Source organism: Vollenhovia emeryi, unplaced genomic scaffold (genome assembly GCF_000949405.1).
Source record: "Vollenhovia emeryi isolate VEMERY1.0 unplaced genomic scaffold, V.emery_V1.0 DF939180.1, whole genome shotgun sequence".
In the NCBI taxonomy this organism is placed as follows: Eukaryota; Metazoa; Arthropoda; class Insecta; order Hymenoptera; family Formicidae; genus Vollenhovia; species Vollenhovia emeryi.
The window spans coordinates 1,245,815-1,262,061 of record NW_011967186.1 but is presented as its reverse complement, the minus strand read 5'-3'; the positions used below and the strand labels follow the sequence as shown (position 1 = coordinate 1,262,061).

Genomic DNA, 16,247 nt, shown 5'->3' with positions numbered 1-16,247 from the left:
TACTTGGTATATATTTTACTGGTAAAATGTATGGTAAAATTTCAAAAAACTCTCACAAATTTCTTCAAAATGCCACGATTACGTGATTTTTACGGTACATTTTAAAAGAAACTCTTCATCTATTGCGAAGTAACGTACGCTATTTGCAATATAATGTTTAATCCTTTACAGAATTGCCGAAACGATCAATAAGATATTCAGCCAAGTATTCTTTATACAATTTTTTGCCAGCATATTAGTATTATGTTCAAGTGTATACTATTTATCTTCTCATGTAACGGTTACAGACTTTATAAAGTTAGCTATTTTCACAATTACCATGTTTGTGCAGATTTTTGTTTATTGCTGGGGTGGAAATGAAGTTATACTCAAGGTAAATATGGCTGCTATACACAGACATACGTACGAAAAGTAGTACTATAGCAAATCAAGAATTCTGAAAGGTCTTTGCACACATGTCTTTTTGTTTTTCTTCATTTATTTCGTCAATCTTACTTGCGCAGAGTACCGGATTGAGCGAAATGATATATCACATGGATTGGATGTCGGTGACAACCGGCGAACAAAAGGACCTACTGATGATTATGAGACGTAGCATGAAACCCATTAAATTAACCAGTAGCTTTCTGGTGACATTGTCTTTGGAATCTTACGTCAAAGTCAGTTAAAAACCTGTCTACGATACTTTTCACAGGTATAGCGTTCAATTCTCACTAAACTTTCTTGTTTTTCTTTACAGCTTTTGCACGCTTCTTACTCCGCGTATAACCTTCTAAAACAATTTTAAGAATGTATTCCTTTACTTCTTCGCAATACACAATCTGTACGATATCATATAATAAATAAATCGATTATTGCAAAAGATATTTTAATATTTATTTTATTAAAGTTGGCGTGTTTTGGTTTCATACCATGTTATTTCTTTTAATCTACTTTTGTAACTGAAAGTACCACGAAGGGTGCGTACGGGGAGCTCACTGTCAGCGCTATTTAGCGCTACAGGCTGTTCGCGAAGATAGATGGTAGCGCTAGCAAACGCCCTCGTGACGTCACTAATGGTAGCTTTATACGTCATAACGGCATGCTACCAACACTTTTCCTCCCGAGGTAGTGTGATGATATAGCGTTAGCGTTCGTGAGCTCCGTGAATGCTGTCAGTAGCTGTCAATAGCTGTCAATAGCACGTCTTGTTTGGTTATTTGTATCTGTTTTCTGATTTATCGTAAAAGTAATAGAAAGCAATTATGTTGAAATTACTTTGAATGATGTAGAAACTAATGAAAATGTATTAGTTAAAGTTTCCGTGGCTGATGCTCTTAGAGCAGAAAACGGTAAGTTCATTAATATATAATAAATAATATAATATATATTTAATGTATTACTAAAATATTATTGCTATTTCTTTTATTATTTATTATTTCACGAGGTTAAATGTATCCGCTATGTTGTATCTGCGCTATTCGTGCTGGTCAGCTGTTCACGTAGAGCTCCCTAGTACACGTGTACTAGACTACACGCGTAATCCGTGTATTTAACTTATCCGTGTTTTAACTCGCGTACACGAATTTAAAGAATCTTCATTTACGTGAATCCGAATATCCGCGAACGTGACATGTGTACAGAAATATCCGCGTATGTGACATACGTAAACATACGTAAATGTGTAGCCGTGTATATCCCGATAGGGAAATATTTAGAGAATTATGTGACGAAATCTGGATGAAACTTGGAATGCTGGAATTATGCGTACATATTTCGAACAACATATGCAGAAATAGAGACCTTTCAACAAATTTTAATAAATATTTGCACAGTGTATTTCTAAATAGTATGTCAGCAAAATAACTGCCTTTTAGCGAATTACCTCTGCAGAATATTTTATCTAGTCGAGATCGCTATCGCGAGCTCCCCGAACGCACACGAAGATAGACTCTTTGTTACTTTTATGACTACTATTCGTTTTACTTGTTATTCTATTTCGGTTTACATTTAAAAATGGTTTTTTCAATGACATAACCTGAAAATAAGCAAAGTGAGTATTGACCAATGTAAAATTCTTAACTGGAATACTTGCAAAAACACAAATAAACAGATTTTTTTTAATTATTTTAAATTAGTGTCAGGGGTGTTTTTAGTACCAATTAAACAAAAAATAATTGTTTTTCTTATTTGTTACAGAGTTTCCAGGTAGAAAGGAAAAAAACCATTTTTGAGCATATTGAAGGTATTCCACATTAAATACTGATCTAACATATCGAACGTATCCTATTAAATACAGATTATCGTTTAAAGGTAAACGGTAAGAAATACAGCGATGAAATACATTCTTGCGCCGCTGTACGTCGCACACGTTGAATTGTCGGAGTTTAACTGTGATTGATATTTTGTTATCAATTGCGATAATAAATTGTTACCTATTTTACCGCAGTCGGTGTAAAACTTAGTCTCATATTTATAAAAATTTTAATGAAAATGATTTATTATATCCCGAACACGATACATTAGGTTTATCAATATATATTAGCAAGTTTATGAAATACATAGTTTTATTAGTTTATTAATGGAAATTGTTAAAACTAAGGCCAACGATTCTCTTTTCCGATTATCATTTTCAGTGGAACTTAGTTAATGGTTCATTGTTCTTATTTTATTAATTTTACTTTACTTTTTATTTTGATTCTTATAATTATTGATTTTTTATTTAGTGCGAATGCGACATCAACGCAACTAATTTTCACACAAGGTGTGTGCTAAAAAACGTAACAAAGACATACGTACTTTTTAAGACATCTTTAAGACTTTATCAAAAGTCCTTTAAAGATTTTCTGTGAAAAGACATTCGAAAATTATACTCTTTTATAAAATCATCCTTTTGAAGCACATACAGCTATTTACATTATCGACTGTAACATTTATTGATCAAGATATATAACGTGGCTTATCTAAATGTAACAGTCTATAAAACTATTATTATATCGCAATACTTCGTTTCAAGAAATTACATTTGCGGCTCGAAGTTCCAAAAGTATCTCAAAATTGTTATAAAAGCTTTTCTAACAGTTTTATACAACAGCCCCGAAATCTTAAATTTCTTATTGTTAGATAACTCTCAAAACGTTGTCATGTCCTCTGAATTAGCATTGATATTAAATATTTATCATATTTGTATTAAAAAGATAAAAATTCTTTTATCAAATCATATTTTGTACAATTGTACTTTTTCGTTGTATAATATCACAGAGGAAAAGTAATATTAGGCTTTAGTTGTACTGCACATTTAAACGGTGAGGTATCTAACGACGTTTAACCAGGCACACGATTCGGGCATTATTATTATATAAACTCGTATCCTGGTTACACATGAGTGATTTAGAAACTTTGAGGTCATCAAGCATTTGTCGTGATGAAGGATAATTGAGCTGGTGGTATAAAGATATATATCATATTCGGCAATTCTCATTAATTGGTAGTTTTCCTCGTTCTTACGCTTAATACAGGTTGTTACTAAACTATTCGAACAAACTTGAAACGCCAACGACTCGTAATTTTTACTCTTGAATTACAAGTAATTTCAATTATAAGGAAATAGAATTTAGGAAGAAGTACGACATCGATGGTGCGCCTTAAAAACTGTTAGAAAAAATTTCACGATTTATGGATGAGAATTCGTAATGCGAATTTGTAATTGAGGATTATAAAAAATCAAATCGTACCATTAAAACACTTTGTTATTATTAAGAACACTGACCGCATCGTTTCTTCGATTAGCGTGCGTGGTCAACAAATTTGTGACAATTAAGCCACTTAATGCAGATGGCACACGTGGAAATGTCTATGCCTTCTACGTCGACGCGTTTAGCATACTCACAAATATTTTTAAGAGACTAAGTTAATTGGGGTTAATGGACAAGTAACTGTACTGCAGCAGCTTTTGCATATTTCATAATCTGGTGTATACATTTAGTATTGGCGTATAATTCAGGATTAAATGGTACATCTTCCCAATAAGTGTAAGAAAATTAATTAATTAGTCACCTCTTTTAATTGGTTGTATAATCATTTTAATCCACCGAAGCAAATAGATTATATTATTATAGAAAATTTAGAATAATTTATATTTTTAATCAAAGAATATAAACAATGTGATTCTTAGACATTTTGGAACATTTTAAACATATTGGCAGAGATAACTCGAGAAAATTTTTTCACGGAAACATAGCTTCCTCTACGAAGAAGCAATATTATTGATTTTTTTTCATTAATCTTAATTTCTTTTATGTGTAATATAATATACTAACTTATCAGTATGTAAATAATAATCAAATCGACAAGTTGTATCCAAATAATTATCTATCTTTCATTTTAAAAACCTGTTTTCTACTGTAATTATAATATAATTTTTGTTAAAATCTTAAATTTATATAATCTCTCGCTCTACGCGGGTTTGACTTCACAAAAATAAAAAAGTTACACGAATTAATTAATAAAAAAAGATTTTAATCTTTTTAGTATATTATATAACAGGTAAAATGTATACCATAAATGAAAAAAATTGCAATGTAATTTGCAATTTTTTATTATTTACATAATCAATAGCCAAATAATAACTGAAAATAAAATATTAAAAATATACGAATACATACGTTATTAAACGTACACTTTGGTTCTAAAATATTCTTATCAAATATTTGTGCGCTTTTATTTGGAATATAGTATTCATGTACCTCTCTACATAATCTTTTTATCAGAAAAATCCAGTGTAATTTTCGGATGCGTTTTATTAAAAAGAAAATAATCTCATTTAACACGATCCAATAAGTTTTTTCTAAAAAAAAGTTTTCTCCGTGATGTAAAGATCATGCAAAGTTAAATGAGAAATAAGCTCATATCACTTTTTTATATATTTAAAGTTTAATCAGCAGCAGAGTCTTTATTTTTAAGCACTTGGAACTTCGAAACCTGACTTGGAAACCTCGATGGCATTTTCCCAAGAGAATTTCTGTCTCTGATAATACAAGATATTTTTAAAAAGTAGTTCCAAATTTTACAGGTATATAATGCTCACTAAACCGAATAAAAATATTTAATCAAGAATTGTCATTAACAATTTGCTTATAATATTCATTGAATTTAATTAAAAAATCCTCAGTCAACATAACTTTTCAATTCTTTTGTGTAAACAGCGATTTCGTATTTAAGTTACAAAACTGGTTATTGATGATTGCACTAAATTACTTTATCATTTAATTGTTTAAATTTCTTACAAAAGATTTTTACTATCGTCCTTTCATTCTAATACGTATTTGATATTTCCATATCGTTGTAACACATCCATATACTGCATGCATCTCTATCGGCATAGCCAATGCATAAAATGACTGTCTGCGATTTCCTCGTTACAATGATTTAATGATTTGCCATTGCTTAGTTAGATTTATGTCTTAAATTATCTGGCAATGTCTCGATTTGATCGTACGTCTGCTGCGACTTTGCTCGTAAATCTAGCATTTACGTATTATAATACGACAGTGAATATTACGATGGGGCAATTTTTTATTTTCATATTGTGGTAAATGGCGATTAAACGCGAACGTTAAAATTCTCGAAATGTAAAATTTTTCCTTGCTTTGAAATAATATTTCGATTTGCAAATCAATATTCTGCAATCAATATTTTGAATCACTCTTGTCGAAATACTTCGTGCAAAGAATTAATAGTTCTCAATGCCTATTTCGGCTATTTCGATCTTCTAAAAACGAGAGCACCATCGTGGTACATATTGTAACTGCCGAAGGTTCTTCGAACTATGTAAATTGCAGCTCGGTTAGATTCTTCGTTGACATCATTTAGTGGTACGTCGAGCTTCTCAGTGGCACTGCGAAATACTTTCTCGTAATAGTATTTCAAACAATGTTAATTAATGTATACTTCATGCAACGCAAGTTGTTTGTGCAAATTTAAATTTTTGTGTAATCATTGAACAATTTATAGTCTGGTGCTGTATATCGCATCCTAAGATTTAGGATTTAAAGCTTTCTACAATTTTTCTGTCAAATCCAATTATACAATTCTAATACAATAGCTCCTCATTTCTTTCCTTTAATTTTGGCTCTGGTCATATTTTTAGTGTTTGTTTTTATTTATTCATCTTTCGTGTCCACTGTGTCTTTTCGACGTAACATCCCTGACCGTAGTTTTACTGTGGCTATTGTGTCGGATGGATATGCCTTCAAACATAGTTCTCTCCGACCGATATCCAGAGATCGATGACATCTTTTTACAATTTAATTTTTAACTAATCCACGTAAGTGTAGAGTTGTGAATTTCGTCTCGGTGACTATACTGCCAATTGCTATACGAACGGCTTACAGATAAGTTTCCCCAATATTTTGCAGATACTTTCTTAACAAGGACCACAATCCGGATGGTCGAAACGTTGGAATAAATTGTTAAATTAAAAGACCTTAGTTTAACGTCGTTAAACAATTTTTCTTTCTGTTTTTAATCAATTACTGGCGACAATAATATTCCTCTTGTTAGTTCTAATACTGTTACAGTTAAATGGCTACAAAAACGGTTAAGAAAATTTAACAAAACTCCATTGGAAAAACTCTTGTGATATATGCGTTAGTTGTACAAAAGTCCATATTAACTGTGATATCTTGTAAAACTTATACGCTTTATATGAAATAGATATAATACTTATAACGAGTATAATTCAGGTTTTGAGAGAAAAATTCGGCTAAAAAAAAGCGGCGCAAAATATTGAAAATGCAACTAAAGCGAACAGACCCGTAATTAATATTCCATGACTAACTTTACAACCGATCCGGGAAGATGCTGTGGTCGCACTTCTATCATCTCAGCGCGTAAAATTGCAGGTTGCAAACCCGATGTGTTTTTCTTACAGTCCTATGTAACGGCGCCGCGTCCCGACGTGACGTTTGGCGCCGGCATCCCTCCTCTTCGGTGGAGAACAAGCGGCTTGAAAGACTTTTCTTGACTTGCGTCTCCGAGTATACGATAGTCGTTACGCTTGAGCCGTCGGTTTCGCACGATTTACAAGCGAGAATACGAACAAACGCATTTCCCAATAACGCCCGTGTTAATGTATGTGATATTACGCGAGTGCGCCAACTCCAACTTTCGATCTTGTAAATCAACGAGATTGCTGAGTAAGCACGATTCAAATTTATGCAGCACATTTACTTGTGTGTATGTGTCGATATCTCTTTAAAATTCTTTTTCAATTTTGTCAGAATCTAATACTTAAGTTTGGATAATTAAAAATGAATACTAGAAATTTATTATAATCGATAATAAAAAAAAAGTAATATTACATTGTGCAATTTATTATTATTGTTGGAATCCAGTTTGCGCTCTTTTCTATAACTCGCGTTAATCTTAGTAAATGGTTCTCTGATATATTGTATGTGAAAAATTTTTTCTTTCATGAAGAAGTGTCTAGAGATGGCATTTGTAATAATTTTAAATTGTCTTAATTATAATATAATATTATAATATTATAATAATCAGAAATTAAAGTTCTGTTAAAGCTTTATTTACGTTCTTAAAGTTGACTTCGCACTAAAACCTGAATCCTTATTTTGCAAATTGGCGTGGAGAAATATCGCAAAGGAATGCATGCACTTAGCAAAATTACTGCTGCATATTTGTTGCCTTATTATTTTTAAAAACAATACGATCGATAAAAATTAGGCATCCGCAAAAAAATCTGCTTAAAAGTGTAAATTTTTGTGACTACATATTGCCTGTGATGTCCGCACGTAAATCATAATTAGGCCGCAGCCGGCATGATAACAGTAATAACGCGGTAATAACAGCGAAGAAAAGTTGTATCTGCGAGAGGAGTCATTGGAACGCCGGCATTTTCTGTGCCCTTCATAACGGGGTTTGCTCCTTCCTTTCCATTTCTGTTTTTCTTTCTCTTCGTTTAAGTTCAACGTCCTATCATTCTGACGTTTCGTCATATGACAACTATACAAACGTTGCCATTGAGTGTGGCTTCGCAAAGTTTATTTTTGAGATACCGTATGTATGTTAATCACCGTGATATCAAAGTTATCACACAATCTAGGCTAAAATATTATGATATTGAAGATAGCGCAATTGAAGATCGTGTTAACGAAGCTTAGTCCATTCGGATGCCAGACAATAAACTTTATTTGCACGATTAACATCGTTGAAGCAAATACAATATGCCAAAAATACACTCTCTAATTATGAAAACCGTAACTGCTAGTCTTTAGTTTCTCTACTGATGTATGCTTATGTCACAGCTTATCTGACACTTAAAAGAAACTGGAAATTATCTTCGCAATGAGATAAAAAGCAATGCTAATACAAGGCTAGTAATTACTCATGTAAAGTATGTATATATATGCGTGACTCTGTCAACAGTTTTGCAATTTTTGTTCCATTAGAAAAGTCGATAATCACAGCAAATAATAACAATTCATTTGCGAGTTATAAGCATTACATATCGAACCACACGCCGTTTACTGCAACATATAGCGAATCGGGGAATGTCCGTTATTGCGAAAAACAATTTCTTGTTGAACTGTAAGTAGGAGAGGTATAAGAAGTAGGCGAGTAGGTGAAAGGAGAAAAGAGATTAATAGGAAAATACGATCACACCACTATGTGCAGGCATACATGAATTGTCCACTGCATTTATCCAAAGATAATAATCGTGCTAACATTTAATGAAATAAATTACCAATAATAACCCATGTCTTTAATTCGCTATTCACGTATTTATATCTTTTACTATCCGATGTTACAGATATCTGAATACAGACAAAATAGTTTAGCACAACGTGGAAGTAGACAGTGATATGAAGAAAACGACAACGGACACTTCCGAATATGGTACGTTTCTTGATAACAAGTAAAATAAAAAGCGATCAATATTATAAAACTCGATCCCGTAAAAATAAGTGTTAAATTCACCTGCGATTATATCAAATCGAATTGAACACTTGGAGGAAAGAGAAAGCAAATTGAAAACAGAATCACATTTTTTTAGTTAATTTTATGGATTTCAACATCTTAAGTTAAATTTTAAAAGCAGCCTTTTATTTAAATGTTTTTATTTCTTATATTTTATTATTTTTTTAGTGCCTATATTAATATTTTATACATAATATTTCTTGAGAAAAATTAATTTTGTCCTTATGATACGAATTATAGCGTACTCGAAAAAATTTTTAGCTCTTAAAATTTGTATTGAATTAAAAGAATATCTTTTAAATATTCGTTTACGTTTAAAACAAAAACTGGGATAATACATATAATATGTAATTTTTAAAACAGTTTAAATATTTTAAAAGGTTTCTAATCTCCATAAATATGGCAAAAGTTACGCGAAAGTTACAACAACGATAACTGTTTTCGTAAAGTAAAAATCGATTTCAAATTTTCTTGACAATTTCTCATCCCAATTTGAGCCGTTTATTTCGGCACGTGCGTATCTGTGTGTGTGTGCGTGTGTGTGTGTGTGTGTGTGTGTGTGTATATATATATATATATAATAATGTTAGGATAAATCTGTATCGTACGACGGAGACATGGCAGCTTGAAAGGCAAGACTGACCTTTCGAGTTGCCGAAGAAGGATGTCGATGTAAGTTGGAGCGTCCAAGATCGAAGGTTATCTTCTTGAAGTCTCGAGGTTAGCGTGCATTTTATGGTTTACATGCACTCTCTAGTGTTTTTCCTTCTGCGAACTGGTTTCGTCGTCATTTTACGTTGCAATACATAATAATGTATATATTTTTTATTGTATACGTAAATGATTATTAGCAACGTTTATATCAATTGTTGTGAGAAAAATTTCGATTGTTCTCGCATGAACAGCAATACAACAATGCAACATGTAACATTTAGAGCAGGTTTTACCAACCACATGGTAAGCTAACTAATAGTAAAATTATATGTTTATCTCTGTCTAATTGGAAAGAAAAACAGAGACGTGCATATGATTTAACTATTAGTTAACTTACCAAGAGTTTGGGACAACCGGCCCTTAATTAGAGAAATAAAATATATTCATCTTATTATGATTTCTTGCCTTTTAAATACAATGTGTTTAGCAACTCATTGTCAGTTATCACAGATTCTATTGTACATATATAATTTTAAAAAATTATTTATATGTCACGAGAAGATTTACTTATACTACTTTACTCATTACTCGGAAATATTCGTAAGAGAAAGAGCACTGTTTAACTTATAAATATTTATGAATCATTTGTCACGAATAAGCGAGGCTAAACTTTTTATTACGCAGCTGCTGCGTCTAACAATTGTAATTACGAATTGATGATTTAATTTCGATTCTCTGGTACTGAATGAGGAAAATCGCAAATAGTTTTTCCCAGCTCCTTAACTAATCGACTTGTCGTCTTAATTCCTGTTGGATTTTCTATGTAAATGGGCTATTGTTTTCACACTACATATTACTCATGCATGCTATCATTTTCTGGAAATCATTGCACATATTGACTGTCGTAAATTACCAGTTGTATAAATAAAGTCATCGTGAAAGAAATATGTTCCTGTAAATGTACTTTCAATGCAAATGTATTTCAAGTGTAAATTGCTTGATCAACCTAATCAGTCTGATAGATCCGTAATGTTTGAACGGCCATTACAAATTCTATTCCTCTCATAAGATAAAATTATTAGAGATAGATTTTCTTATGACGAGGTTAATGTTATTTCGTTCTTCAACTCGAAACGATGGTTTTACACGATTTTAGACAAGATAAATTTTTATAGCAGAATGTAGATGTACATTTGTAGACGTGATATTACTACATTCAATACAATTATTAAGATTAACATTGTAATTTTACGTCAATTTTTACTGTGGCCCAAAAATTTTTTAACGTGCAAGTTTCTAAAATTCTACATAATCCTATGCTGAATTTTATAATGCACATGGGTTTTTTTTTCACTCGACAAATAAGTTTGTATTATCAAATGATGTAGCTGATGGCGTTAAATTATACAAAACTAATTAAGAAGCTGTAACTCAACTTCACCATTGCATAATGCAATGAATTTGTAATTAAAATTAAGTATAAATAACGTGCGTAATTACAACAACGTACAATACGCAAAAAAAATTTTCGAAAGCGTTATATCATGCAAATAAAGATTCTAGCTGCATGATAAAAAATTTGCATCGTATATTTTACCACAATAAAAAATAAAAAAATATGACACATCTTACAGCTAATAACTGTCAGTTGCATCATCACTTGTTGTCGCTTGTTTATTTCGTAAGAAATGAGAATAATTAGTAATTTCTGTACAAAATAACAATCCTTCCTGCAAGAACTCGCAATCGAGATCGACATCGTAACCTAGGATAGAAACAGTAAGAATTGAAGACCCTCAAATTAATAGAATTTAGTATGAGCCAATGCGCAAATGAAAAAGTGTGTCTCCTTAAATTGCAGCACATGTGAATGCCAAGCAAGTTTCTAACGGTAAGGACGATCATGTCGATCCCGACGCACATGTGGACGCCGTGCAGACCGCGATCGGCAATCTCGGCAGGTGGCAAATCGTCATCTGCCTGGCAATTTCTCTGGTCAAATTTCCGGTAGCGTGGCATCAATTAGCGATCGTTTTTATGGCACCTCATCAAGATTACAACTGCACGGAGCCTGATACTGCAGGGGGATATTCCGAGGACCAATGCACTGTCAACCTTAATGGCACGCTCACAAAATGTACGGAATGGGAGTACGATAGAACAATATTTCCCGAAACCATCATATCGCAGGTATATCATGAGTATATCGTTATTTTACATTACACAAATTAACGTAAAATTCGTAAAATGCAGTCGTGTGCGAGCGACGAAATTTCCTTCTGCTCACTGATTTGAAAGTGATTTCGAAGAGTAAAAAACTGTTATCGTTTCAGTGGAATCTAGTCTGTGATCGAACACATTATGCGAACATTCAACAATCGATTCTTATGTTTGGGGTACTTCTTGGCAACATAATCTTCGGCAGTTTATCTGACAGGCGAGTACACGTATTATTGATTATATGCTTTCAAATCGTAAAACCGTAAAGTTGCAAAATAATGAAAAGTGCACAAATATCCACAGATATGGCAGGAAACCGCCGCTGATGGTTTCTATTGTTCTTCAACTTTTATCGGGTATCGGATGCGCCGTGGTACCTTGGTTTTACGCATTATTACTGATGAAATTTTTAAGTGCCTTAGCCACTGGAGGCACCATGGTTAATAGTTACGTTATTTGTAAGTGACTCTTTATTACAAGATACAGAGAGAATTTTCTCTTAAAATTTACCCTGAAGATCATGTAATCGTAGCACACGGCATTTTGAAGAACTCTATGAGAATTTTGTGAGAATTTTTCCATACATTTTACTAGTAAAATGTGCACTGAGTATAATTACTAGCAAAATGTATGGTAAAATTTCAAAAAAACTCTCATAAGGTTAGTCAAAATGCCATGTTGTCCCACGATTGCATGATTTTAAGAGAAAATTCTCTCCGTGTAGCTACTACAAGATATGTTAAAAGCGTAATCGAGGAAAAACAATTTCGACAACTTTGAACAATAGGAAATTGTTACGCTTACGTTGCTATTTGTATAAAAATCAGTAATATTAAAACTGCCAAATTAAATTTTAAAAGATTTTTTAAATATCTTTCAGGTATGGAAATAGTAGGTACCAAATGGCGTGCTGCCATCACCGTTTTATATCAAATTCCATTCAGTTTAGGCCACATGTCGCTAGCAGGACTTGCATTCTGGTTTCGACATTGGCAGCAACTACAGATTGCCATCACACTTCCATCCATTATTCTTTTAAGTTATTGGTGGATAGTACCTGAATCACCCAGATGGTTACTGGCTGTGGGAAAACAGAGAGAGGCATGCAAGATATTGCAAAGGGCGGTCGATGTTAATAAAGTGGAACATGTAGATGTTCCCGAAATAGTTAGGAAACATTGTTTGCACCAAGTAAGAGCTAATTCTATTTATTGTAATATTTTAGAAAATAGAAAATGCAAAAGTATGTAATATAATTAAGAAAAAGAAGAATTTTCAAAGACAAACTGTTACACAGTATTAACTCTTTCTCTCTCTCGCTCTCTGTCTCTCAACAATCACTTTTGTATTTTAGAGTCTTACAAAAACTACGCTAGATTACAAGGCTTCGTTTTTCGACTTGCTTCGCACACCGAACATGCGAGTGAAGTCACTCTGTATTTTTTTCAACTGGATCGTTTGCGGAATGGGTTTGTTTGGCATATCACAGTACATTGGCCAGGTTGGTGGCGATATTTTCATTAATTTCGCAGTGTCCGGTGCCATACAGATTCCGGGAAATTTCGTCGCATGGTGGGCAATGAACGCATTGGGTCGACGGATTACCCTGATTTGCAGTAATTCTATAAGCGGTGTGGCCTGTCTATGCTTAATCATCGTCTCAAACAGTAAGAAATCCTACTACATGGATACAGTTTGTTATATTTTTTTGTAGCTTGCTTTTGATCAATGGAACGAGGTTCGCACTAAAAATTATTGTTACTATATCACGTCTTGATAATGCAATTATTTTATAAGTCTGTTAAAGTGTTTTCCATTCTGGCGAAATTCTCTCTATTTATTGATTGACAATTTAATTCGAATGGACCGATCAATGGGCTGATCACGAAAAAAGTTCCATCCAATTGTTAAGTGGCAAAGAAAATTTACGATAAACGAGATATCTATCAAGTAATAACTATGAATCGTCCAAATACTCTAAGTGCATCAGTGCCTCGGTAATTCATTCATTTCCCTTAGATATGGCATGGTTAAGATTACTCTTGGCATGCCTCGGTATTGTCGGCATGTCAGTGTCGTTTACAACAGTCTACCTTTTCTCCGGAGAACTGTTTCCTACAGTCGTAAGGAACGTCGGAATTGGCTCGAGTAGCATGTGTGCTAGAGTAGGCTCTATCGTAGCGCCCTTCGTAGTGTCTCTGGTAAGTTTAATTTGGGGGTTGATCTGTGTAAGTAGATTTTAACATACTATCTCGTTTTCCACATGCATGGAGATTTGAATTGCATTATATCGTAATTTTGTGCTAAACATTCGAAAGTCACCAGTCACTAATACGTTTTCTAGATTATCAATTGTAGATATCGTTTTAGAGTTACATCGAAACGTGGCTACCGCCTACTATATTTGGAATTTTGCCATTAATTGGATCCGCACTGTGCCTATTATTGCCCGAAACCGCCGAATGCGCATTACCGGAAACCCTTCAAGATGGCGAAGACTTTGGAAAGTAAGCAAAAATTTATTTTGTATGGATAAATTACAAGAGTTTCCTTTTATATAAAAGTTTTTAAACTTTCGGTATTATTAGTTTCTCTACACGAGCTTATATATTTATATATTGTATATTGATTTTTAATGCATAATTAATTTTCGTAACAAAAATTTCGCTGTTTTGTAAATGAGACAAATAAAACAATGACATTTAACCAAATTCATTGACATTTAAGATTTCACTCTTTTTTCATAAGCAAATTATTTTAAAAAATTATATAAATATAAATATATTTATATGTTTGTATATAGAATGCAAAAACAAATTTCGTTAGAGATCACTGTTTATATTCAAATAGTTTGAAAAAAATGTTAAATTATTAAACATATTGCTTTTTTTGCAGAAAGCGTAAGAAAGAAAAACGTGGAGATTTTGAAGCAGAAGCGACATTCTAAAGGAATACTACCGTCACGATGGAGTCTTAGCTATTTCAGAAAAAAGGGGGAACGCACACGCGCGCATGCATTGTATTAAATTATGACAAACGATCTGAATTAGTCATTAATCGTTGTTAATCAAGTGCTAGCATAAAATAAGCGCATATTTAGAAATTCTATTTATTATATTACTTTCGTAATAGTAACAAAAAATTAGCTCTATGACCATTCATCTCATCACTCATTGTCATATTTTCTGACTCATATTTTCCATAATATATTATAATTTAAAGCTGATATTTTATAGAAAAAATATGTAACAAAAAGATATTTGTAAAAAAAAGTGACAATACCGTTGCGTTTTCCAAGAAATTTACACGTAAAATTTAGTAGCAAGTATTAAATGTTTACTGCCAAACAAATAAGTATACGTGATTATTATTTAAGATCTTTTACCGAATGTATATATAAATAGAAATTCGCTTTTGTAAGAAAAGCATTTTTATTTATTAAATACTCAATATAACTCGAAATCGACCATTCTTTTCCTTTATTTGTCAAACATTATAAATTGTGTATAATCCAAAATAATATTGCATATATGTGTATCATACTGCAATGTTATTGCAATGTTAAGTAGCAGTACTTCTTAAAAGCATTTTATTGTTTCTACAATCTTGTAACAATATTGCAGCAACATTTCAAAATGTTTATGCAATGTTACAATCTTGTCATAAAATGTTGCCGCAATGTTCCTATAATCTCGCTGTCCTGTATGGGAATTATCTCTCTTTTCCAATTGCTATTATTATGTAAATGTGTAATATTAATACTACCAATGACTTCTATTTCTTTATGTATAAATTATGAATGTAAATGCTTGAAAATTTATATCTATTATTTTACATTCGTGACGAATATTCTGCGAGATTTTCCGGACTTTTACGCAGATACTTCTTAGAAACGGTTACGTTTGTTTTATAATTGGACAACACCGTATGGGAGATAATTCCTCCATTCACGTTGCGCAATTAAATAAATCGTTAATAACTTACGATTACCATGTTGCTGTATTTATAATCTTTTGGTCTAGGAACTAAAGATAACCTTCAGACAACGCGGACGTAGTTACAATGCAATCACAATTATTGGCGGTGGTAATAAAAGTCATTCAAATTTTGCCAACGTAAGTAAAATGAGCAGCAGAATGTAGTTTAAATTTACAATTGAACTTTAGACTGTCGAAAAAGCCACTTTTGTGACTCTTACGTAAAAACTCAGAAATAGATTTCTTATCGCCAGTAATTTACAACAAATAGGTTGTAAATAGGTTATTAGAATTTTTCAAAACGACCTACACTGGCCAGTGTTTCTCAAATCCGACATCTCGACGAACTAACTTGACAGAAAAAGGTATAGATTTGCGGTTTACTTTCGCTATAATTATTTGCGCTATATTCTTTATATTTAC

General features: G+C 32.4%; 2 protein-coding genes across 3 annotated transcripts; both read left to right on the top strand.

Annotated features, from left to right (window-relative positions):
- The first annotated feature begins 251 nt into the window (after positions 1–251).
- On the top strand, positions 252–5,247 carry LOC105563191 (odorant receptor 67c-like). The gene is made up of 3 exons (XM_012014569.1): positions 252–373; positions 504–663; positions 5,150–5,247. Exons 1-3 carry the CDS (start codon positions 320–322, stop codon positions 5,245–5,247), a joined length of 312 nt encoding a protein of 103 aa, XP_011869959.1. The 5' UTR covers positions 252–319.
- Positions 5,248–7,011: 1,764 nt separating this feature from the next.
- Positions 7,012–16,247, top strand: LOC105563172 (organic cation transporter protein). 2 transcript variants are annotated; one of them, XM_012014540.1, is made up of 10 exons: positions 7,012–7,175; positions 8,807–8,892; positions 11,489–11,817; positions 11,961–12,064; positions 12,151–12,305; positions 12,728–13,038; positions 13,202–13,514; positions 13,867–14,048; positions 14,218–14,354; positions 14,743–16,247. In XM_012014540.1, the coding sequence occupies exons 2-10, from the start codon at positions 8,859–8,861 to the stop codon at positions 14,792–14,794; spliced, it is 1,617 nt and encodes a 538-aa protein (XP_011869930.1). In that variant the 5' UTR covers positions 7,012–7,175; positions 8,807–8,858; the 3' UTR covers positions 14,795–16,247. The 2 variants fall into 2 exon arrangements, with proteins under 2 accessions (XP_011869930.1, XP_011869932.1); XM_012014542.1 differs by lacking the exon at positions 14,743–16,247 and having other exon boundaries at positions 14,218–14,358.

Excerpts from the sequence above, each read along its gene's own strand:
- LOC105563172 (XM_012014540.1), top strand. The coding sequence starts at position 8,859 with ATGAAGAAAACGACAACGGACACTTCCGAATATG. Across the intron at positions 12,306-12,727 it reads GGTTAATAGTTACGTTATTT|GTATGGAAATAGTAGGTACC; the intron begins GTAAGTGACTCT and ends AATATCTTTCAG. Across the intron at positions 13,039-13,201 it reads GGAAACATTGTTTGCACCAA|AGTCTTACAAAAACTACGCT; the intron begins GTAAGAGCTAAT and ends TTTGTATTTTAG.
- LOC105563191 (XM_012014569.1), top strand. The coding sequence starts at position 320 with ATGTTTGTGCAGATTTTTGTTTATTGCTGGGGTGGAAATGAAGTTATA. Across the intron at positions 374-503 it reads GAAATGAAGTTATACTCAAG|AGTACCGGATTGAGCGAAAT; the intron begins GTAAATATGGCT and ends TTACTTGCGCAG. Across the intron at positions 664-5,149 it reads GGAATCTTACGTCAAAGTCA|TCAACATAACTTTTCAATTC; the intron begins GTTAAAAACCTG and ends AAAAATCCTCAG.